Source organism: Diadema antillarum, unplaced genomic scaffold (assembly GCF_040938485.1).
Source record: "Diadema antillarum isolate AM-2024a unplaced genomic scaffold, OU_Dant_1.0 scf00000159, whole genome shotgun sequence".
NCBI classification, from domain to species: Eukaryota; Metazoa; Echinodermata; class Echinoidea; order Diadematoida; family Diadematidae; genus Diadema; species Diadema antillarum.
Genome location: NW_027271048.1, coordinates 995,173 through 1,019,522, shown reverse-complemented (window position 1 = coordinate 1,019,522; position 24,350 = coordinate 995,173). Strand labels below are relative to the sequence as shown.

The window sequence follows — 24,350 nt, the reverse complement described above, 5'->3', positions numbered from 1 at the left end:
GGTATGGGCAATATGGGTGATTAGCATGAACTCGGACTTGTGACTACACCAGTCCCACATACTGCCTTTTTATGTTGAAAAAGCACTAGCACCCCTCCCTCCCCCCCCCCCCCCCCCCCCCCCAATATGATGCATGGTCGGATACTCACCATTCGTTCCCATCCTGAGCCTTGCTGTGGTAAACATCGGCCCTCACTGGTTCAAACATTGAAAAGTGTTTCTTCAACTCCCTCTGTTAAAGACCAAGATGAGCGAAATATCATGAGCATGTCATATACTGAGATGAACCCATATCAAGATGACTTTACCCTTTACAGCAAAGATATATCACAATCTCACAGACCTTCAAAACAATGCGTACAAGAAAATGATTTCATTTTTCAAGATAATGTGGATCTCTTTGAAAGATTCACAAAGTATACTCACAGAAGAAATGGCATATATACTGAATATCACCGGCTTTGACACAGACATACATATATATATATATATATATACATATATATATATATATATATATATATATATATATATATCCACGATGACTACAGACTACAGACTTTAAGACTGTGTTCACTTGTTTTGATTACTTCTTGATATCAAAGACTCTGTTGCCTCTGAGAATCGTGAGCTGCCATTTTTTTTTCCATATCTTTATTTGATGCTTCAAAAATTCCAAAAATATATTGAAGACAGTTCACAGTTTTGCTTTGTTTTTATTTCAGTATGGTTAAAAAAACAACAACACTATCAGTCTCAGGGATGTTTTTCAGTGAAAATGTATATTAGTGTACAGCACTTAAAACAACGATATGATACCGTGACATTCACAACAAGAGAAATAACATATTTGAAAAAACAAACAAACAAACAAACAAACAAACAAACAAACAAGAGGTTGATTAAAGCAAAACAAAAAAGTTGTATTAATAAAAAACAAATGAAGATAAAGAAAGGAACATAATTATTTGAGTCCTGACGCACTATCAACAAAGGTTTAAACTAACTAGTTGTAAATGATTGAGCCTCTGCAATAATCATCCACACATGGAGACAAACATCTTCAAATGTCAAAATCTGGAACAATCCAAACTGGAAAAAAAAGGTGACATTATGCTCCTTTCTAAGTGGCTTCGCTTTGATGAAGATTGTATATCCTTCTTTCAAACATAAGACATAGCGGTCACTAATTCTTACACAGGTATAATCAACACACGCTCAAACATATCCACGCTGAAAGAATTTACTTACCCATGTCGTTGCCTTGTCCAAGTTGCTGACCAAAATGTCAACCAGCTTGCTTTGCATCGGCGGTTTTTCGAAACCTAGCATGAAGATTATGGACATGTTAATACCATATGGTGGATTGTCTTATTATTATTATTTTTTAAAATATATACCTTTATCCAGGGGTGGATCCAGGATTTCCGTAAAGGGGAGGCTCCTTTACAAAATTAAAGGGGGGTGAAAGACCCCCCCCCCCCTATTTCTTTTGTATAAACAAAAAATAAAGAGGGGGCGCATGCCCGGTACGCCTCCCTCTGGATCTGCCACTGCTTTATCTACATATTGATATTCTATAATAAAAACAATGATCAGTATTTGCTGCAGCTTATTGGATGTGTCATAAAATTAATCGTCAGTCGACGAAATCGCGAGGAGAAATGAGCTATTTTTGTCTAGAAATGAGCAAGAAATTAAAATTGCATAATCCGTCTGTACCATTTTGCAAGATGACCTCCCCTCCTTGATCTTTCTCCCTCGTTCTATCCTGCAATCTGTTGTTGTTCTGTCCATCCCCCATTCTGTTGTTCTGTCTATCCGCCATCTTGGGATTGCCACCTTGACCGCGGCTGGGTGTCTCCTCTGACTTCTCTTTCGCTGGCAGGACGTTGATGACGGTGCCGCTGCGCAGGAGGCGGCCGTTGTACTTTTTGATGACGGCGATAGCTTCGTCCTCATTGTGAAATCGGAAGAAGGAGAATCTGACGAGGGGATGGGCGTGGCAATTTGGATGAGAGGAGAATAGTTAATGTAATAGCAGGTCGTGTGTGCTGTCATCCAACTTGGCATCTTTACGACTGAGCAAATTCTACGCTTGGTGATTGAAACTGTAACTGACCTGTGATTACAACACGTTTTAGCACACACAAATGCTTACAACTATGAAGATCACGAGTTGAAATCACGCTGGACTGTCCAACTAGGATCTTACCATCAACGACTTGTGATTTTTGATCAACATCTGAGTGCCTCACTTTAATAGTAACAGAGGCTGACAGCATTGTGCTGCAGGTACAACAACAGCCTATCCAAAACACTGTACAATTTGCGTTCCTCTGACTTGTAACACAACCAGGGCAATGCTTAGCCATGAGGATGCTGGTGAGGAAATTAAAATAAAACCCAACAATTATAGACTATTACGATTTGGATTTCAGTGAAAGGCCAGGAAGACGTCACATGGTATCAGATAACTCATCACGCTTCATACGGGAAGTGTGTAGCATGAAGAATACTTCCAAATGGGTAAATTCCATGATTCAATGTCATTAATGTCCACCACAGCAAGGCAACGTTTTTAGACAAGAACCGTGATGTAATCCTAACTGGAAAAGAATCACATTTAAACCTATTCATGTAACAACCTTGCTATTAAAGTAGCATGTGTCCCTTTGACCACCAGAGAAAACCTAAGAATCTCAATACATACTTTTAGATGATATTTCTAAATAGCATGATATTGTGCTGAATTTATCCTTCTGGGAATTTCATTAAATGTTACTCCTCATATTTCACAAAGGAAGAAAGCAAAACTTCATACACTTAGAGAAAGAGAGAGGAAAAAAAGAAGAAGAGAGAAGCAAAAGAGATATTATCATTTGAATTATGGTGAGACATCTGGTATAGAATTCAATAGGAACATTTAAATAAAGAAGTAGCAGTCTGAGTCACAGGATTATAGCACCACTTGGAGAAATAGTCCTGGCATGCTCATGCATATGAAATGGCATCTTATTTCACATCTTCTTGAAATAAACAGTCTTGTTTCCAGACTCACTTTTTGGATATACTTGTCTCAATGACATCCCCTTGCTCTGCAAACAGTTCCATTATTTCCTGGAAGGAAGACAATGTTGGCATGGCACATATCTATGAGATCAACGACCAACAAATGCATCACACAGTGACTGGAATAAAGACTAAATATAATTATGTAACAAGCAGCACCCATCCTTTCTCTAGCCGTAACAAAAAATACAAAATGTTTGACATGATAAAATTTGGGTGTATAGGTAGGTGTATTTAATAGGTGCAATTTGGGTGAGATGTACTTTAGCACCTTTTTGGCTGTGATATGGTATACCCCAAAACTCAATATGATTTACCATAAATCTTACAAAGAACTCTCTCTCACTGATATTCTGACAGCAGGTTGGATAATCCTTTTGGTTGCCATTATAGCATGGATTTGTGGAAATTGTATGACTGTCGGCTGAGCTCTGATCAAATTGACCCTGTGGAAATGTCATGACATGAAACTGTAGAGGAGGTTTTCAGGAGCCTTGATGTGAATTCAAAGCTCTGGCAAATGGCAAGATGAGACATCATTAGATGTTAAAACTATACCTGGCCACATTTCTCGGTGATGCTTTCACATAAGAGATGTGTTAATATCACATACTAATGCTGCTGTAATGACATTGAGGATTTTCAAGGTAGGATTTGAATTTCTCTTCTGTGAAGGTTAACCTTCCTGCAGTTACACTAAAGTAAAGTTTTCTCTCGATCACACCTTATACCCAACAGTATTCAATAAAAGAAATCATCACATCATTACCTCCACCAAGGAAGGAGGAGGTTAATTGATCATCGGCGTTGGTTTGTCTGTTTGCAAAATAACTCAAAAAGTTGAGTACGGATTAAAACGAAACTCGATACTGACACAAGGAACACCTCTTTCAATTTTGGTAGTGATCTGGGAATTTTTATGGATTTTTGAAGGATTTTTCATCTTTTGGCATATAAGGTCAACAAACTTGGGGTTCAAGCTGTGCGTACTGGAGGTTTACATACGCGCACTAAGGTGCATGCTCTGCTCCGGCAAGGCACCGTGCAATGACGTAAACAAAAAGCTTCTGTTTGGGGAAATTTCATGTGTGTACGTGTAATGGTGGAAATGAGTTGCTGGCTTGGCGGAAGTCTGTGCTCTCCGAGTGCTTTTCTAGTTCGCATAAGTCATCACGCTCACATGCTATTTTCTGACCTATAGTGGAACATGAAAATAAGCTCTCTGACCTGGAAATGTGTTGTGTAAAAACAAAGAAGCCCATGTGAAGTTCAATGAGAGACAAAAATAGAGGTTGAACAATGACTTGACTATGTAAAATCATGAAGAGAGGTTAGCAGTTCACCATGTGGATAGTCCAGGGCGGCATTTCATGAAGCATTTTGTCAGATTTTTTTTCTGACTAACTGTTATAAGCTACTGAAATCCTTGCATCTGGGGTACTGGCTGAGAGCAAATTTGTCCGACAACTTTGTCAGACAAAATGCTTCATGAAATGCCCCCCTGATAAAGACTGGAGAAAGAAGACAAAAGGAAAGCGAAAGGATAGCCCTAATGACATCCTTATTTAACCTAGATTCTGATGGTGATCCATCTTTGCAGGACTCATGACATAAGAACATTTGAAGACTCTAATCTCCCTCTCTTATCTTTCCACCTTTCTTTTTGCCTTCACCATTTCCTCTCTCTTCATTCCTTATCGCGGCTATCTACATGGTGAACTGCAAACCTCTCCTCACCTTATTCTCACCACCATGCAAACCTTAATGATCACAAAAATAACTAGACTATCGCTCATGTTCTCCGATCATGCAGTAAATTTAGAAGAGGCAGAGAGAATTGCATGGGATGACCTTCTCGACTTGTATTATAGCATGAATCCATGAATGAAAGTAATATTCCCTTTTCACACAACAGGCAACACATTGTAGCTTGCCTAGCAGACAAGCCCTAGAAAGGATTGAGGGCTCAAAAAATCACACACACAAAAAAATGATGATCACATCATATGACAGAGCTTTCAAAATATTGTCAAATTATGTCACAAACAAAAATTTTGTGCTAGGGCCCTTCTGCCGGGCAGGTTACAATATGTGTATCCTTTTATCCGTCTTGGATATGGAATACCCGCATATTCTTTAATACCTATTCCACTTGAACACTAAGTGGTAAATCTCAAATGCAACATACTGTAAATGGGTTCCATTCACCCAGGCAAACATATGCATGCACTGGAACCATGCATGACACACTATTTGATGGAGAGATTTAAAAAAAAAGGGGGGGGGGTAGCTGTGGATACTCTGTTTCACACAACAGTGAAACTCAAGGTTTATATATATATATATATATATATATATATATATATATATATATATATCAAGAGAGAATAAATGAAATCAAGACCAGTTTGAATGCTTACTTCAATCGTGTCTGGTACTTCATGCTCGTACATGGAGCCACTGTACTTCACACAGACTGTGTAGAGACCTTTCTTGTTTTTTGGAACTCGCAGCTCTTCATCTGCTCCACAGCTTTCTCCATCATGTCTACCATCACCAGTCTCCTGGGAGTTGTCACTTTTAGCCTTTTCCTTGCCACTTGAATTATCTGGGGAAAATTAATACATATAGATATACATATACATACAACGTGTATATACATTAACATTGAAACTTTGCTCCATTATTGCTCTTAAAAAAACTACAACAAACTTCAAACACAGAGTAATTAAATATGTTTATGTACTTGTCCCTAGTAACATAACTTAATTCCTCAGCAATTTAGATTCTAAAACACAAGATTATATCAACAAGTGAGGAACTACCCGGTACTTAGAAATTAAGAAAATAAGTTGACATTTAGACTACACAATACACTTAATAATCATATCAGCCATACTTGTAGTCATTGTTAAATTTATAATTCTTGATATGATTACGATGCAATTTACATCAACATACAGGCTGCAGGTTTGTAACAGCTGGGGAAAAAAAAAATGTGTTGATGCAGTTGCAAATCATCCATGTACAACATGTGGTGTGAAAAGGAGATCCATGAAACACCATGAGCTACTAATCTAAAATCATGCATCAAATAAGATATCACTATTTGAATTAGTCACAGTAAACTGCTCTATAATCTCCCCATCAAAACAAAATACACTAAATCGATATACTGCAGCACAAAACCTGTTGTTTTCAATATGCAATATGCCATCAACTGTTTGAATAACAGGAAAACTGCTTAGCCCCAAAGGAACAAAATACAGTATGTACTCACCGTGGTCATTACCTTGATTCTGCTTATTTTTGTTGCCTTTCTTTTTATTTTTCTTCTCCTTCACACCTGTTCAGGAGAGAATAAAAAATGAAACAACATAGGGTGATCATTTTGAGTGCCAACAAACATGACGACTCTTCATGGCAACCAATCTGAACTTAACATTTGAAACCTCATTTTCAATTATAGATCTTATAGATGTAGCTTTAGATACTTATAGAGAGCAAGTTGACGAACATGGAAGTGCGATGGCATCAACTTTCTCAGAGGTGCGAACTGTAAAAAAAAAAAGATTTATACTTGAACGTATCAAGGGAAAATGACTGTTGAACAAAAAAATAAAAAGAAGATGATAATGTTACATACTTTTTGAAGGCCAATATTTGCTCTTATAAATACTTCATCATGAACAGTAAAATGAATAATGACAGTAATTACACAAAGTGGCGAGATGTGTAAAAGTCATCACCATCACCATCACCAAGGATGATGCAATACTTCTATTCAGTACTTCACAAAATTGACTATGAAAATTTACTTCATGGTGACTTCTTATTACTATCTTTACAACAGAAACACAAAGCAATACTATCTTAAATATCTCAGTAATGTAGAAAAGCTCATTGCTGAATATTCAAACTTGTACTCACTTATACCCTTTTTGAAGTGGCTGCAAGATCACACCACAAAGTGGTTAGACAAGGTTTCTTTCCGTCAGACACGCAATAAGAATAAGCACAATTTCAACCATTTAAGAGATTTATAACTAAGCATGCTTTTATCATGGTTTGTCAGAGTACAAATGCATAAACATGTGTTTAGCAACAGTGCAGCTGTAATACTATATACACTGTACATTTATCATAACAAACTGTAGCAGCTTGCTGTTTCAGTCACTAGACTTAAATCATCTTTGGAAGAGCCTTGAAATGCCATTTTTCTACATGTCAGGTTCTTAGGAAAGTACACGCATGCTGTGAAATTCATTGGATACATTTACAACATGAGAAGCAGTACATGCACAATACTGTCTCATCCCTCCTCTCTTCAAAAGCAAACATTTTTAAACACTTCTTTTGCCTTTCACAATGTTGTATTCAGCCATAAAAAGAGATCCACTGCATCACACACATATTTATCTACATCACACAATCATTTATCTATTATGTCCAACCATGGTAAGAGGACTAAAAATAATAATTTCCATGTTGTCAACCTATGAGGTGAGCCTACTGCCTTCTCCCAGTATGATGCTGGTGACACATCAACTTGCGAATGAAATATTAAAGAGACAGAGAACTTGCCATCATGGGGCCGTGGAATTTGAGCCTTCTTGGCAGCAGAGCTCATGAAGGAGTTTGGGTCTCCGATTCCGTATAACATCCAAATACCTGCCTCCTCGCTATACTCAAACCTGTCGGGAAAAAAAATATGAATAGTGAACCAACCGGTAATCAGTGATAGTTCATCTCCTTGGAATGTAACAGAACTTATATGACTCCTTACAACAATGGAGGAGAAACTTCACAAGTGGAAGGCATGTGATATGTACATGTCATTTTCTTCCCGTGTACCCATTTGGAATTTCACAAACACAAATAGAATATTTTCAGCTCTACACAACTAAAATCCCCTCCCCCCCCCCAAAAAAAAAAAAAAAAACAAAACAAACAAAAAACAAAACCTGAATTTATTCATTTATGTATTTATTTATTCATTCATTCTTCCATTCATTGATTCATTCATTCACTCATTCATTCATTCTTTCATTGATTGATTGATTCATTCATTCATTCACTCACTCATTCATTCTTTCATTCTTTGATTGATTCATTCATTCACTTATTTACTCACTCATTCATTCATTCATCCATTTTTTTTTTTTTTTTTGGGGGGGGGGGGGAGAGGGGGATATGCTTTTGATCATTATCATTAGCTGCAGCAGCATCAGTAGCAGTTGCATACCTTTTCAACAATGCAAAGGAAAGAATATAATAAGGAAACATGAGGGCAAAAAAAGATTCTGATTCAGGTGAGAAGGGTGCCCGAGTGGCAGGTAAGACCTAACACACAATGTACCCAATGTTCATGACCTGCAGGTCCTCAATCCTCGTACACCCCCTCCCCCATCAAACTCCATGCACTGAAACGCAAAACAGAAATGATTGAGGTTCAAGTACAGGGATTATATTGAGGTTTGTTTAAAAAATCGGAAATCAAAATTTTCAGGTGATTTTGAGAAATGGAAAGAGCAAAATGTGTGTAGACTTGATTTAAAAAAAAATCTGAAATCAGATCTAAATCTACAGAACTTCATGCCTGAAGTAGCAATAGACATGAGGCCAATGGACAGGGAAAACTGATGATGGCTTAAAAGTCAAGGTGCCCCAAGAAAACATTTTAATCTCACCTCACTGCATCTGGTATTGACCTCAAACACATCTTAAGTGAAGGGAATCCCAAGTCACTGTATACCAGGGGTTTCCCGGCAAGCCTTCTGTAGTCCCGGCAAAAATTTTCCAGCGACACGCCGCCGATTTTGGACAAGAGAACAGCCCGGATGTATTTCTTTATCTCTTCTGGAACTGTGCAGGGTTTAGGTGAACCTTCCGCCATGGTTTTCTCACAGACAAGCTTCTCTGCCCTTGAAAACTTTCACTTGATGCATGAAATAAGCAACAGAAACATGAAAACCATGGAAGTCAATTAAACACAAAGTCCATTCTTTAACTGTGTAATTTTGGCTAAGATTGTATGTTGAACTTTAGAACTTGATGTTTGGGGTTGTATCATCAATAGCCATAGGCTAGTGATGAATGTCTATCATGTCTTTTACTAGTAAAACAAGATGGCCGTAATTCGACTTCAACTCTGCCCAAAATGTGACCGTCTGCTACACATAGAAATCTGTGGTGTAGAACCATGCCCTTGCACATAGTCAAACATTGGCAAGGGGGGTCAAGCCTGGATTGGTGCGGGTGATGATACTCACAGGAACTTTAAATAGATTTCCAAGTTCAGAAAGAGTCAGTGCACTGTAAACATGAATTTCATCATGAAAATTGCTCCAGTCTAGTAGAACTGTTTTTTACATCAAGAACCATGTTAGAACCTAGAAATGTACAATCTAGTCTAGGTAATGGTCAAATTCTTGGAATCAGTGCCTCTTCCTGTGACAATTTTATGCACTTTACGGCCCCATATTATCGGCACCTCATTCCCCGTGTGCCAAGGTGATACCCCATCAACCACCACACACTGAGCAGCCGGCGGGCTCCTCTTGCTGTATGGAACGTCATTTGACAAATTCAATTTAATTGTGATGACGCCACCAGAGCCCTCCTCATCTTGCAATTTTGGGCACATTATACTGCGCGATATCGCATATCTTTGTTCTCTGCTGAGGGATTATTGAGCTTTACATACAATGTTGCATCACAGAAAATTGCCATGATCACGGCGTAAAGTGTGACTCTGTGAGGAAGTCTACTATAGAATAGCTTCCATTTTGAACATCCTAGCTACACTTGTAGCCTAAACAATTACATAAATACAGTGTTTTCATCAATATAAGGCCACCACAAATCGCGCAAAATACACAGCCCTGGATGCAGGATAGAGAGGCTTGTGATGGTTGTGTGTGTGTAGTGGCTGCCGTAAGTAAATCGGTAAACTGTTGAACAGTAACAAACTGGCGGATCGGAAAAAATCTTTTATGTGGTTTTTTTTTCCATTACTATTTCACAGAATTTTGCCTAGGACAATGGTCATACACGCTCTGCAATAGGATAAGGAGATCCCCTGCTTGAGATATAACAAGGTATCCATTAATTTAAAATGATGACTGAAGGACGAAAGGTAACTACTGTTATTTGAGTTGCGTTGCATGCCATGACCCTGTCCGCGTAGGGTATCAATGAGAGCATACCATAGAGTCGTGTGGTGTGGCGTACCTAGGTGCTTTTATAATGCACACACATTGACACAAGCAAATCACCGAAACACTCACTGACACACATCTCAATGCAACGAGAGATCCCACCCACATGCACACACTGACGCAGTACCACACCGACACACGATGTGACATCGACCTGCGAGACGACTACGAAGTACTCTAGCTATTGCACTACGGTTTGCACTCCCACCGTTCACGAGCGATGACGTCATGTCTCCCTCAGTGCACTGCACGTACCATGCCGTTGATCCCTACAATAGCAGACGACAGCAAGCTAGTTTCGGTTGATGATCAGCTTGCTATCACTTTGAATTATGAAAGGTTTTCCCTCATTGGTCGGCATGCTCTCCCACAATGCCTTACGAAAATGACATCATCGCTTTCTTCCATTCATAAGCTTTACGTTGATACAATTTTTACCATGTACACCTCAGTGGCTTATTGGAAAACAACAGAGATTTTCCGTATAATTTCGCCCTATATCATGGAACTTTCCAGCAATCTGTGCCAGGAATATGTCATCAAAGGAGTAATTTTGGTCATTATACAATTTTTTTTTCATCTTTGTTGTATTTTTTGATGAATTCTCGAGCGATTTATCTGTATTTTGACTACTTTTAACGTGTGCAAGTATGTGCTATGTATGTGCGAGGATGTTTGAAGTGCATAGATCAATGTTTATAATGTTAGATTTCAGTAGCGAGTGACATACCCGATACCAGCGGTGCGCTGCGAGGCTGTTTGGGTACATACAAACGGGTTACGAGAGCGGGATAGCGTGCAGTGACTACATGCACTGTGCATGCGCATGCTAGCGATGCAGCAAGCGAGACACAATGCTCACAATACACATGGCCAATGCAGTCGTGGCTCAGCCAATCAGCAACGAGGTAAGACCTGGCAAGCGCATCGCGGAGCAGAGAGAGCCCGCGAGAGAAGAGGCCAAGATATTTTTAGCTCTCTCATTGCTGCGATCGCACAGCTGATAGATTAGTCGAGATATCAATATTCTGTACGCAATCCGGAGTTGAGTGGTGGAGCGGCAGGCATTCTCAGTGGGTTCTGGGCGACATGAATTATGCATGTCAGGGATCTGCGCTTGCGCTGTGTTGACTGAGGCTAACTATACACAGCCCAGTCGCTGTAAGTAGCGCGACAGGGCTGTACCAACGGACCAACAAACACAAAGAGAGTTCAACAATCGCAGGGCGATCGCTATGAATTTTGATACTTTAGATCATTTTTTGTCATCTCAAACTCATCTAACGAACAGAATAATAATGAGACTTCATACCTATGCTATCAATATTGAAATTCACATTTAATAACTTACCGAAAATGATGATTTTATAATATGCAGCATGTACGAATGGTACCAGGTACATCTGATAATCGGCAGTTCACTCGATCTGTCGACCGTGCGTGCTGCTACCATAGAGCGCACGCACGTAATAGATCGCTGCACTTCCAGCCACGCATACGCACGCATGATTTGCTGAGTAGTCACTCGCCATTTTTGAATTCTGCAACGATGAACCCCGACGGTCGGGGACTCCTTCGCTGTTCTACTGCGCTAGAAAGTGTCATTTTTTTGTTCAATGGACTTATCATGAGGGCTCTCTATGGACTTATGAACCTTCTGTAATACAAGCATGCACTTAACGTGAGTAACATATACATTTTTTTATAAGAAACGTATAAATTTTAATAAGTTTTGTAGTCGTGTTGTGGTTCCCCACTCTAGAGTAACTGCGTCAGTAAGCGGCCGTGCAGCCGTTCGCGGCAGGTACAACATACACGGTAATATACAGCTAAACACAGCATTGCACTGTTACATGCACTCTACACATATACTAACACACTAGCAATCAACAAAAACCAACCGATAAAATGGGCACGATCTCTGACGAAAGTGAAATTTTCTCACCTAAATGACAACATATCGCATCCAAAATGAAATTTTCGGTACTTCTTAACATAACAGTTAAGAAACAATGGTCCAAGAAACTGGATTTTTTGTCATTTTCTCGATGTTCCTCGATTTTGAAAACATATCCTCACGTAAAATAGAATTTTCGCGAGCCGATGTGGGCCGCCATTTTTTTCGGAAAGTGGATGTTACCATCGAAAAAAAATGAGAAAAACACGAGAAAGACATCAACAACACCGCCAGAATAGCGATCTTGTTTGCGGCCAAATGCATGTGCGCACGCTATTTTCACGTGCTTTCGCAATGGGAATTGGCGCTTACGCAATGTTCGCGAGACATGTGAAGGCGTTCAGCCAGAGATCGCGGGGCACGCGCGTATTGCATAGGGATTGTACATCGTGCCGCAAGCAGAAATACTACGTCGCATATCGCCTTTATCGGCGAAAATTGTGCCGGGTTTTGCCCTGGTAAATCATGAAAACTGCGTTGGTCAATGGTAAATTTCTTTCATGAAAACAATTGCGTTAATGAATAATCTTGTCTATGATATATGAAATGGTTGAAAATAATTTGCCTGATTTGTTTACAAGTTGGAAAAACTCTTAACAATGCTTAAACTGCCGCAAACGGGATATTTTACTCTATGCCTCGTTGCGTTGGTCAAAAATGCTGTATTCGCACAGCGTACAGCGTCTGGTCGGGCTAACTGAGGCGCTGCTTAAACTGTGTACATGGCCTATGGCAGCCAGAGCGTAGCTAGTGTAGTGCCAGTGGTAGTGACACTATAATATTTTATATGGCTATGTCTAACCAGATGACAGATCGATCCGGCAGAATTCAGAAGATGTGTCAACAAGGCCCGTTCTACGAACATGAAATTGAACATGTGGGACCGTTGTATTTCACTCGTACCTCGTAAGTAAACTTATCAACTCACCTTCCATCGAGCAAACCAGTCCCATTGATCCAGACCTGTGGACCTTTGCTGCTCGCTCAGTGATTTTCAGTATACTATCCAGCTTAAACGCTGTCAGTAACAGCAATCATAAATAGTTTTATTCGTCGGTTTCATGCAACTTCCAACTTACTGCACATGTTTCTCGCAGGGGTACGACAATGTACGGGTACGGGTATATACGTTTACAGCAGTTGATAGCAAATTGATAGGATACTCAGCATGCAGAAAGCCCAGCATAGCGCGCGCCCACCATGTGAACCACATGATATGAGCAGAGCCAGCATGTGCGTGCAAAATCATACACAGTCAGCATTGCATAAATGGCATGCAGCCATCATACTCGCTCACAAACTAGCGTGGGTAGGGCCGCGCACCTGGGCTTTGTAGCTTTTTAGCAGTGCCTTGGAATATCGCATGGAAAGGTATAACTTGGCTTTCAACCTGTATGTCAATCAAAAGGGAAACTTTACGCCCGAGTGAACATCTTTGTTCTTTTCTTTCAAGGAATAAAAGTAAAACTTGCACAAATAAGCAAGTTGTCATTTATGAGTTTAAGTGCTCTCCCATGTAACGATAAGATCAGAATGACAAATTTGACGCAATAATAAAAAAAAAAAATGCAAAAATAATCCTATGATCTCTTAATACTTTTGGGGCCCAAAAGATCAATATAGGTTAAAAAATGACGGAGGGAAATGAAGAATCTTTTGTTACATTCAAATTCAAAGTCAAATGAAATGAGAGAAGAAACAGTGTTAACAAAAATGTTAGGAATTTTGATTGATATCTCGAATTGGGAAAACTACAAATAATATTGGGTTCTTGAATTTGTCTCATGAATTCTTCAACTACTGAACTAAAAGAAGTATAATGTAAAAATATTATGTTCATTTAATCATCTTCAGTACTTACTCCCTATGTCATATGAATTTGAGTTGACAGAAAATTCTAATTTTCCCCCTTTGATTTTATTTGAGGTTATAAAGAGATAATGAGAACGGAAACTTATCTTTGCTATTTCTCTTATATCTCTCATTGTTTTAAACAGGTCCTTGTTATCATCGTTACCTTGATGTGCATTAGAAAATGAAAGACACGGCAATTTTTGCAACTGTTATTTTTGTGCCTATAGGAGGACAAATATGAATGTGTTCACTCATGCATAAAGTTTCCCTTTATATTAACCTACTAGGTTGATAGCCAATAAAATTACCTTTAAATGGTATATAAATACTTTCTTCTTTTTTCTTTGCAGAGTGTAGGCCTATATGCATAACTTGTGTGTGTGTGTGTGTGTGTGTTTGGTGAATGTATGTGTGTGCATGTCTGCACCCATAGATTCATTTTTTGTGCATATATGTGCGCACATGGTCATGTATGTACATTGCACGCACTTCCGAAGTGTTCCAGAATAATACATACGGTACATGAAACAACTGTAGGCCTACTGGAAAATATACTGTACTTAATTCAACAAATCAAACAAAACGCAAGTAATGAAATGGACGTTTATTCACATACGAATCATAATACATTTTATCACACATCATATACACTATATACAGTTTCAGAGAGATTAGTGTACAAATTTATACAAAAACGTTCAGTTCCGCATTCACTTGGAGAATTGCTGTGGTATACTTTCAGATACTAAAATATACATGAATGTGCTGGAAAGTTGTGAATGTTTCAATTACAAGCACAGGAATAAATGCTTTTAAAATGAGTAGTGGGCATATTCCAAAATTTCAGCAGGTACATCCAAAAAGAGCCATTTATTATGCCTTCAGAAATACAAAACATGAAACTCTCTGGTAGCTATTCTTTGTTGAGTACTATGACGGAGAATGGAATTTCTTCCACATTCTCTAGGTCACTGATCACACTGAAATAGAAAAAAATGAAAAAAAAAAACTTACCGCCACATCTAATGCTATACCCTCCTCATGTCTTCATTTGCCTTATCCATTATTTTACCAGTATTCTTAGCTAAAACTTTTCGCATTTTCACACAACTTTAAAACCAGAAATATCTGCGGTGTGATATTTTTGCAAATTGGAGCCGATGGCATTTTTCGCGGCATGGAATTTTTGCAGATTGCCACTGGCATTCAACACACATAGACAAGAGCTTTTGTGTGCATTTAAATTTAAGAAACTTGGCTCCATGAGAAATGTGCAAAAATTTCTGGTTTTACAGTATTTTCCTTTACTCTCTTAACCCTGATGCCTAATTCAGTAAATCTCCAATATGTAAGCTAAAACACTGGCTTTTATTCATCTTTTACAGGTAAAATAGAAGGATGTAGTTTCCTAAACTGCTTCATGAGTGTATCATAGACCTGGAAATAGATCAGGGAAGCTATTTGATCCTTGACTTTAAAAATTTGTAATGCAAACTCATTTTTTTTTTCAAAATTTACATAACTTAATTGAATCTCATCAAATACATCTTTGCTCATATCACAACATACATATTTTGGGGCATTCATCTCCAATTTCATCCAATGCTTCAATCAATTAAGTAATGCATGACGAGTGAACTTCAATCATTTTGATAATCTTGTTCAGACACGTTCATTCAAAAACAATTGGAAGAGCTTTCTCTCACATTGTGAGCTGCTTCTGCGGATGCAATGGATTTCATTGAAAGAACATTTCAACATTGCACACAAACATCTGAAAAGTATTGCACTTCTAGTATTGTAGCAAGGGAGATGTGCTGAACACGTCCTTAAAATACACAAAGTCAACACACACTGCCTCCTCCTTTTGACATGTAGTAAATAGGACAAGAAAGATGGCAAAATAGGAAAAGAAAAACAACTCACAAATAATGGGCATAAGAAATTACCAAATGTAACTTTTATTACCATTTGACACCCACTCTGTATGGAGTAGTTATGGTCTAGCAGATGGTGCCCTGCACTGTAAGCAAACATTCCAGGTTTCAAGCCCTTCAAAGGTACATGAATCCTTGAGCAAAACACTTTGTCCATATGGCTCTTTTGTATGCAGATGTATAGATGGGGGCAGAAACCACAGTATTTCTTTTAACACGTCCCCATGAGCATTGTTATAAGATAGAATAATGCCTCACTTATTCCCTTTTACCATCATTACCTCCACCAAGGAAGGAAGTTATGTTTCATCAGCACTGGTTTGTTTTGTTAGTTAGTTTGTCTATGTGCAAAATAACTCAAAAAAAAAGTTGGGGGCAGATTTGGATGAAACTTGTGGGGAAAGCTGATAATGACAGAAGGAAGAGATGATTAAATTTTGGCAGTGATCTGGGATATTCTACGGATTTCTGAAGAATCTTTTTGAATATCTTTTTGGAGATACGATCAATGAACTTGGGGGTTCAAGCTGTGCGCATTTGAGGTTTGCAATTCCTATGCGCTCTAAATCACATGCTCTTCTCTGGCGAGGCGCTGCGCAGCTGGAAGCTGGTGACCTAACAAAAGGCTTCTTTATTGAGGAATTGGACAATATTCAGCATGTGTGTATGGGTGGAAATCAGCTGCTTGGCAGAGGTCTGCAATCTCAGATTGCTTTTCTAGTTACCATTGTTTTAATAAAAAAAGACATGAGGCACGATGACATGGAGAAGGTGCTTTTTTAGGACAATTAAACTGAGAGCAAGAGACTTTCTTTTACCATTTAGAGATAGTCTCCACATCTAGTGTGACTATTACAAACAGAAAGAACTAGATATGTCGCTATGGCGACTGATGCCTCCGCCATAATGCATGATTCTCCCAATAGGTGTATAGTACAATGTCTTCACAATGTGTGATGACAGTTTCACATAACTGGCAAAATATTGAAATGACAGGCTTGTCAGAAATATCTTGAATGTTCACTTTCCTTGAACTGGGTTTGCTATAATTGTCTAAGAGTGCAGGTACACATATTTGGGGAATTGAGAATTTTTACTTGACTTCTGACGGACCCTTTTATAAGTTTATGCATTGAGTAATTTCCAAGGTATGACGAAAGTGTAATTACAGTAAAAAATAGATTTTTTTTTTTTTTTTTTTTTTGGGGGGGGGGGGCATTGAAACCTGGCCTTTGACCCTTAACCTTTGACCTTTGACCTTCTGGCTGGAAATTTCCGGGAGAATCTCCATTAGGTAATGCATGCAGGTATATATTAAGTTTTAAAACTAATAATGCAAGCATTGCATATACTAGTATATGAGGGAAATAGTAAAATTTTGAGGAGTTGACCTTGACCTTTGACCCCTGACTATTGACCATGACCCCTAAATTCCCTAGATAATCCCTGCCAGTCAGTACATGCGTATGTACCAAGTTCCATGAAGATGTACATTGAACCATTTGCGAGAGAAGTGATATTGCAACATTTTCACCTAACCTTTGACCTTATGACATGAAACTCTCTCTGGAGAATCTTTACGCAGCAGTACATGTCCACACTAAGTTTACAAGAAAATACCTTTGGGCATTGCATAGATACGGGGGAAATAGCAACATTTTCAGCATTTGACCATGACCTTTTGACCTTTGACCTCTTGCCAATGTCACTTAAAGCTACTCAACTAATTGCCCCATCATACATCATCCTTGGACCAAGTTTGGTGAAAGCTGCTTCATCCAGTTTTGAGTTATCACGTGAACAGATAAATTTTAGGATTTGACCTTGATCTTTGACCTTTGACCTCTGTCCAATTTCACTAAAAAACTAATCAAGTAATTGTCCCATCATCCTCCGACAAAGTTTGGTGAAATTAGCTTGATCCAGTCTTGAGTTATCGCTTAAACGGATACAATTTCATGATTTGACCTTGACCTTTGACCTTTGGCCAATTTCACCCAAAATCTAATCAAGTAATTGCCCCATCATACTTTATACTTGGACCAAGTTTGGTAAAATTCCGGTCAATATTATTCAAGTTATCATGTAAACGAAAGCGGACGTACAGAAGTACGGACGTACCTACGGACGGACAGAGAACCCGAAAACATAATGCCTCTGGCACCACTTCGTGGCGGAGGCATAAAAATTAGTGGGGGTTAACAAAGTGATATACATTTTATCATCATAGGTCCTTTCATGCGCTCTCCTCATAGTAAGCTGGGCTGGGGGGCAGTCGTAGGCATAGGTCATAGGTCATCATCTGCCTGAAGATCCATTGTCCTGAATCGCTGCAGCAAGTGGTAGAGACCAGCGCCCTCGCTTGACTGGCCGTACTTCTGCTTCAGGGTCTTGAGGCTGGACCCCAGGACTTCCACGTCATCCTTGAGGGTAACCAGGGAGTTGAGGGGGCTGTCTTCACTCCACTGTCTTACCTCCTGTACGGCAAAAACCCAAAGACAGCTTTGAATCGCAAGAACTTCATTCTAAAACATCATACTATTTCAGTTCATTCCTGGGCGTTGTTTCATGAAAGTTGCCAACCCCGACAAGTTGTCTGCCTCTGACAATTTCCATGAAATCTTTGGTTTTGATTGGCTGAGAAGCTCTGGTCACTCATTGTTACTATGGCAATTGTCAGGGCAGACAACTTTCATGAGACGGTGCCAAGTTATAAAGTACATGGCTCTACCGAAAATTTTGATACAAAGAAACAAAAATCTTGATGCAATGAAGTAAAAATTCAGGTCTTAAAATTATCATCAACATATTCTTATATAATTTATTGTTTAGCCAAGACTAAATTTTGATATAATGAAAGAAAACTGCTGTTACCAAGGACTTAGTGGTTTAATGGCACTTGCCTGTATTTGCCCATAAATAAAACTTAGTGTAAGTGGAATGTGACATACCAGGGTATATCAATTCACAAACCATAACCATATGCTCACTATTTTTGAAAATATGAGAAGATTTGTATTTCCACCATTCAAAGGCTTTGAAATTTTTGACAGGATGTGCTGAAGATATCAAACTTTTAATTTTTCAAGCAAATGCAAGGAATTGCTGTTACAACAAAACAAAATTTTGGCACATCGAAGTACTAATTCAGTTCACAAAATTATTATCATTAAAGTCTATGGTGCAAAGTTCCCTTTGGTTAAAACGAAATATCAATATATCATAACGAAAGAAAACTGTCAGTTCCAAGGACTTTGTTATAATGGGAGTCACCTGTAGCTACCTTACAAGTTTCCAGCCAGTTGTCTCATCTTGGACGTTTCTCTGCTGTGAAGTCTGTGACTTCATCAGGGCAGCGTGTTTGAGTTACAATGTATGTATAAACATTGTGAAAAACGTAAACAGGTTCTCTCACCTGTACAATATTTGTCTGCAGTGTGCTGCCCTCTTCTGTCCCCGCTGGGCCAGTGCCTTGGTGAAATGGACAATTTGCTAGAAGTTCCAGTCGAAGGGTGTGGGGGTGGGCCCGCGATGTTTGGATTGAAACGCCAACCTAGTGCAGGAGGGAATGATTACATATCATATGCAACATCTAAATCAAATCTGAGTCAAGTTTTCCCACATCAATATAATGATATGACAAATGAGGGAAAAAAACGTACGTTCAAATCATAGATACCCCTCCTATCTGATGGGTTGAGAGTTAAAAGTACACAGTTGGTTTGTTTTACTGACCAAAAAATCATGATATCTGTGTCAATGCACCACTGATGTAGTGACTGGAATGAAACAATGCCATAGCAATCTGTTGAGAGCAGGACAGAGGCAATGTGAACTGTTCTGTGATATGGATTGCCCTCTGGGGGTAATTGCCCGGATACGATAAAGAGAATTCAGACGAGTAAATGGGTAGATAAACACATGAACACAAAAACACAATATTTCCGGCAAACTTCGTAAGAGGTCAATGTTTGGTTGCTATTTTGATTTGTGACTGGTTCCTGTTTTACATTGGAATAAAATACATTGCCACTGTTTTTCTACAAATTAGAGACAATTAATGCAAATACGTTCATTAAAAAAAAAAAGGTTGAGAAGAATCTGAGTTTTGTTATTTTAGTTTTTGTTATTTTATGACTTTCCACGGTACAGCTTTCAGAAATGACAATTCAATTTCATCATTTACTGCCCCTTCAAAAATGCCCACAAGGAACACAAATAAACATGCAAGCAGAATAATACATTGATAAGCACACAAATGCATGCAACAACATTTAAGAGATTCAAGCGTCCTCTTACCGTCACATGATCAAAGAGTCTGAAAACAGCTTGGCTTCCAGCAGCTTGCACAGCAACGGAGTGTTCAGACCTTGCCAGAGAACCTGAGTGGCAGTAGGAACAAAAGAAATGCATGAGCTGTTGCTGTTTCTGTTACAGCATCTAACATCCACGAAAACATAACATATCAACACTTTCTATGATGGCGTTTACAGCAAAAGATTCATAAGCAGACATGGAAAGAGAATAGGCACCTGTTTTATAACTGCTCAAGATGACAATCTGTACGAATGAAAGAAACAAACATGTATTTCATTTCTCTTCTGTGAACTGAGATGAAAACAAAACTACACATATGATTAGTATGTATTTTATGTCATCACAACCAATTACTATGTCATCATAATCAAGTCACCACCACACAAATATGAACAAGAAAAACATTTACAAAACCAGGAAGAGGTAAAAGTCATATCATTCTGATGCTTATGAATAACTGGATGTTGTGCTGGCACACAACAATACCAAATAAATGATAACCTTTCATCCATCTCGGTTTCATGGGTGATGAGCTGTCACACACGAGGCCTTCCTTGTCTCGTAGGTACACTGCTCCCTTGATGCCGTACCTTGAGGGAAGACAAAAATACATCTAACATCAGTTTTTACTTGACTATTCATGCAATCATATTGAAAGAGAAAACTTAGAACTTGAAGCCAAAACAGCAAATCATTCGGGTTACTTGAGTTATCGCTCATTAAGATGGGTGATATCACACCTAACACAATCCTGCGTGTAGTTTTAAATAACAAGATTACAGGTTTATCTGGATCTCAACATCGGTGTGTTTGAAGTACATTTATTGTGACAGCATCCTTTGTTCCCATCTTAACCCTAATCAGGCCGGGCTTTTTTTGGCTATGCTAAAACCAGGGGGGCGGATTCTGCCCCCCACCCCCCATGATCTCGGCCATCAGTGGTGTGATCGCAACAAAATTTGGCAAGCGCGACATCCACGTCATAATCTATAAGATCATGTCATGAAATTGTTTGAAACAATCAATTTCTAATTTTAATCAATTAATTATGCAAATTAAGGTTAAGATCATATTTTAGCCTAATTAAAAGCATTGAGAGTTTACTTTTTGGTCTGTAAATCTGTTTTAGCATATTCAACAATTGTACATCACAAAAACTTCCAAAAGTCATTTCAATTCTTATGTAGTTCATTGTTTTCAGAATTTTTTATATATTTCCTTGTTTTTGAATTTTTCTTTTTTCCTTGTTTTGTATTGGAAATTGTCACTAACCACTTTTTACTATAATTAGCATAAAATTAATAAATGAAAGTGATTAATTGTAAAAATAATCAGGTTTTTATGACTTTCATGACAGAGCACTGTTTTCCATAGGAAATGTACACACACGTAAGCACAAAATTGTGCCCGTTTTGGGGCGACATGCCGTTACAAAAATGGGCGTGGCTTTGAAAAAGAATGCGCGGACATTGTAAATTTGGTCTCAAAAGTTGCGCGAGACTTGAACAAAGAAAGTCAAGAAGCCTCACGATGAGGCCTTCTCGCATTATAGAATTATAGCGCGAAACGTCGACGGGGGGGGGGGGGGGGGGGCAGATTCTGCCCCCTCCCCCTCGACGTTTGGGTTAAGCTTTGAACACAATTTTTTGTTAACAAATAAGCTTCGACATAAACAATCTCAGAGTGGGCCATTTCTACCATTGCCACTAGTCACAGCAAACACTAAGCTACCAACCTCTGTGAATCAAAGCACATACTTATTCATAGTAAAACAACAACTACAACATCATCAAACCCAACATATCTTGAAAGCAAAAAATCACACTTTAGTTTCGAAATGGTAAAATGCACATACTGAGTAGTAATGAAGTTTGAAAGGAGAGAAACATGGTTTTTATTTTTTTAAAAAACATGATTTCTATTTTTACTCAGAAAAAAAATATGATAAGCATTGTGAAAGCATAGGTAAATCAGCAGCCTTGCAGCCACAAACTTCAAGGACAAGTTCACCTTCATGTTGAGTGAATGCAGCAATATTAGTAGAACACATCAGTGAGAGTTTGAGCAAAATCGGACAATCCGTTTCTTCTCAGTCACGGCTGGATGAAAAGACTACTATAGCTTGTAATGTCACATGAGTACAACAATATTAAGAAAGAATAAAGAAAATTCAACATATTTCCATTTTTCTCGCATAACAAAAGAACACTCCACTTCTCTCTTTCAGAAGGCAGGGGGAGTAATATTACCCTTAACATACGTCAGTAGCAAGTCGAAGAAATGTGTACTTTATTAAAAAAGAAAAGTTTTGTGAAATTCTCTTTTTATTTTCCTTATATAGTTGTACGCATGTGACATCATACACTGTAGTAGTCTTCTCTTCCAGCAGTGACTGCGCAGATGCTTAAAATATTCGTAACTTTTGAACAGATTGTCCAATTTTCCTCAAACTTTCACCAATGTGTTCTACTAATATTGCTGCATTCTCTCAATCCTTATGTATATGAAGGTGGACTTGTCCTTTCAGTACCTGGGAATGAAGACTAGGAAGCCGTTTGCTCTAAGGTTCTGTATGACAGCGTCCACAATGCAGGCCTCGTGGCTGGGATCCTTATCCTGAAAGAACAGGGCCTGGAACAGTTCCTGCGAGTCCCGCTGGGCATTCTGGGCTGCCTGCACAAAGGAAGGTCATAAACTTTTTTACACTGAACTCTCCTTAAAGTGTGTCTGTACACAAAAATTAAGTTTCTCACTTTGTAGTTTGTTGTATTGATTCGCCTGCATGTATGTGCGAGCATCTGCAAGTTGAAAAGCGATACTGAACATCGAAAATAGTACAGAACGTCGCAGTCGAATGCAATCGATAATGCGAGACGACTAGCTTTAGATCAAGGCGCCTGCAATTTTTGGTGTTTGAGGACTGAACTTTTTAGTTCACTATCTCTGAATGAGGGCAACCTCACATGCTCAGATTTCTCAGGGATTTTACCAATATACAAGGCGATACTGACGGAAAGCATGCGACAAAGATGTTTGCTGACAGTGGTAAATAAAGGAAACGTGCACACGCCAAATGATATGCATGGCTGCTATCAATCAAACTGGCTACTAATACAACAGGCATGGTCAGGCACAGATATTGAAAATTAATAATTCTCAACATTGGGCAATTTTTGCAATGAGCAAGAACTTTCTCTAGGGTACTAAGGCCATGCATGTTCTTACACCTTTCAAATTTAAATTTCAGAGTTAAGATACATTTCAAACACAGCATTTCTCTGCAGCTGCAATGTCTCTTGAACAGGAGGAACAATTTCACTTAGAGGCCAATCTGGGATGCCGCTAGCATTTAAGGGAAAACTAAAAGACGAGGTACCGTGTTCCCCTCCAAAACAGAAGTCAATGCAATCCCACATTTGCTATTTTCCAACACATTGCAATAAAATAATAAATTATATTAATAATACTTCATCCCCAAGTTGAATTATCCTTCAGGTTTATGTCAGGTTCAAGTGTGTGCATGTGTGTCACACACATACACACTGCTATAGCTTCTAACCATTCGAGCACTGAGAATTACGTGTTTCTGGGACGAACACTGTACTAGGGCTTTCTATAGCTCAGTCGGTAGAGCACCGGGCTAGCACTCTGGGTGTCTTGGGTTCGAATCCCAATGGAATCCAATTTTCTTTGCTCATTTTTCCACTAATACATTGCAATAAACATAGGTACTGGGAAATATTTCAAAAAGAGGCTGCTCCCATAATAGATTGTTTAAATTTTGTTTCTATATCAGTGAACCATCAAGATCAAAGGTCAGATTTTTCTGTGCACCTACTCTGTTCTGTCTGTTGAGATGACCACACAACATCTGCAGCTCTTGGTTGCTAGACAACAAAGTGTCCTCTTCTGATGCCCTTTCAACAGCAGCTAGGAGGAGCCGGTGAACCTTCAAGGGAAGCAACGTCATGAATGGACAGCAATTTTACCCAC

At 38.8% G+C, this 24,350-nt stretch overlaps 2 protein-coding genes and 1 long non-coding RNA gene across 3 annotated transcripts in view; all 3 read right to left on the bottom strand.

Annotated features, from left to right (window-relative positions):
- Nucleotides 1-145: 145 nt before the first annotated feature.
- Nucleotides 146-7,288, bottom strand: LOC139722171 (uncharacterized). Its single transcript, XM_071633487.1, has 7 exons — nucleotides 7,225-7,288; nucleotides 6,353-6,418; nucleotides 5,493-5,680; nucleotides 3,062-3,120; nucleotides 1,723-1,985; nucleotides 1,252-1,325; nucleotides 146-232 (listed from the first exon to the last, which is right to left on the bottom strand). The coding sequence occupies exons 1-7, from the start codon at nucleotides 7,286-7,288 to the stop codon at nucleotides 146-148; spliced, it is 801 nt and encodes a 266-aa protein (XP_071489588.1).
- Nucleotides 7,289-7,658: 370 nt separating this feature from the next.
- LOC139722148 (uncharacterized) lies at nucleotides 7,659-13,335 on the bottom strand. Its single transcript, XR_011710268.1, has 3 exons — nucleotides 13,178-13,335; nucleotides 8,763-9,010; nucleotides 7,659-7,766 (listed from the first exon to the last, which is right to left on the bottom strand). It is a non-coding gene; the product is annotated as an uncharacterized lncRNA (long non-coding RNA).
- Nucleotides 13,336-18,328: 4,993 nt separating this feature from the next.
- Nucleotides 18,329-24,350, bottom strand: part of LOC139722170 (DIS3-like exonuclease 1) — a 29,963-nt gene continuing 23,941 nt past the window's right edge. The window contains exons 21-26 of the mRNA XM_071633486.1: nucleotides 24,196-24,306; nucleotides 22,888-23,030; nucleotides 20,859-20,947; nucleotides 20,340-20,422; nucleotides 19,456-19,593; nucleotides 18,329-18,517 (exon numbers count right to left, since the gene is read on the bottom strand). Coding sequence (XP_071489587.1) covers nucleotides 18,329-18,517; nucleotides 19,456-19,593; nucleotides 20,340-20,422; nucleotides 20,859-20,947; nucleotides 22,888-23,030; nucleotides 24,196-24,306 — 753 coding nt within the window. The remainder of the gene's footprint in view (nucleotides 18,518-19,455; nucleotides 19,594-20,339; nucleotides 20,423-20,858; nucleotides 20,948-22,887; nucleotides 23,031-24,195; nucleotides 24,307-24,350) is intronic.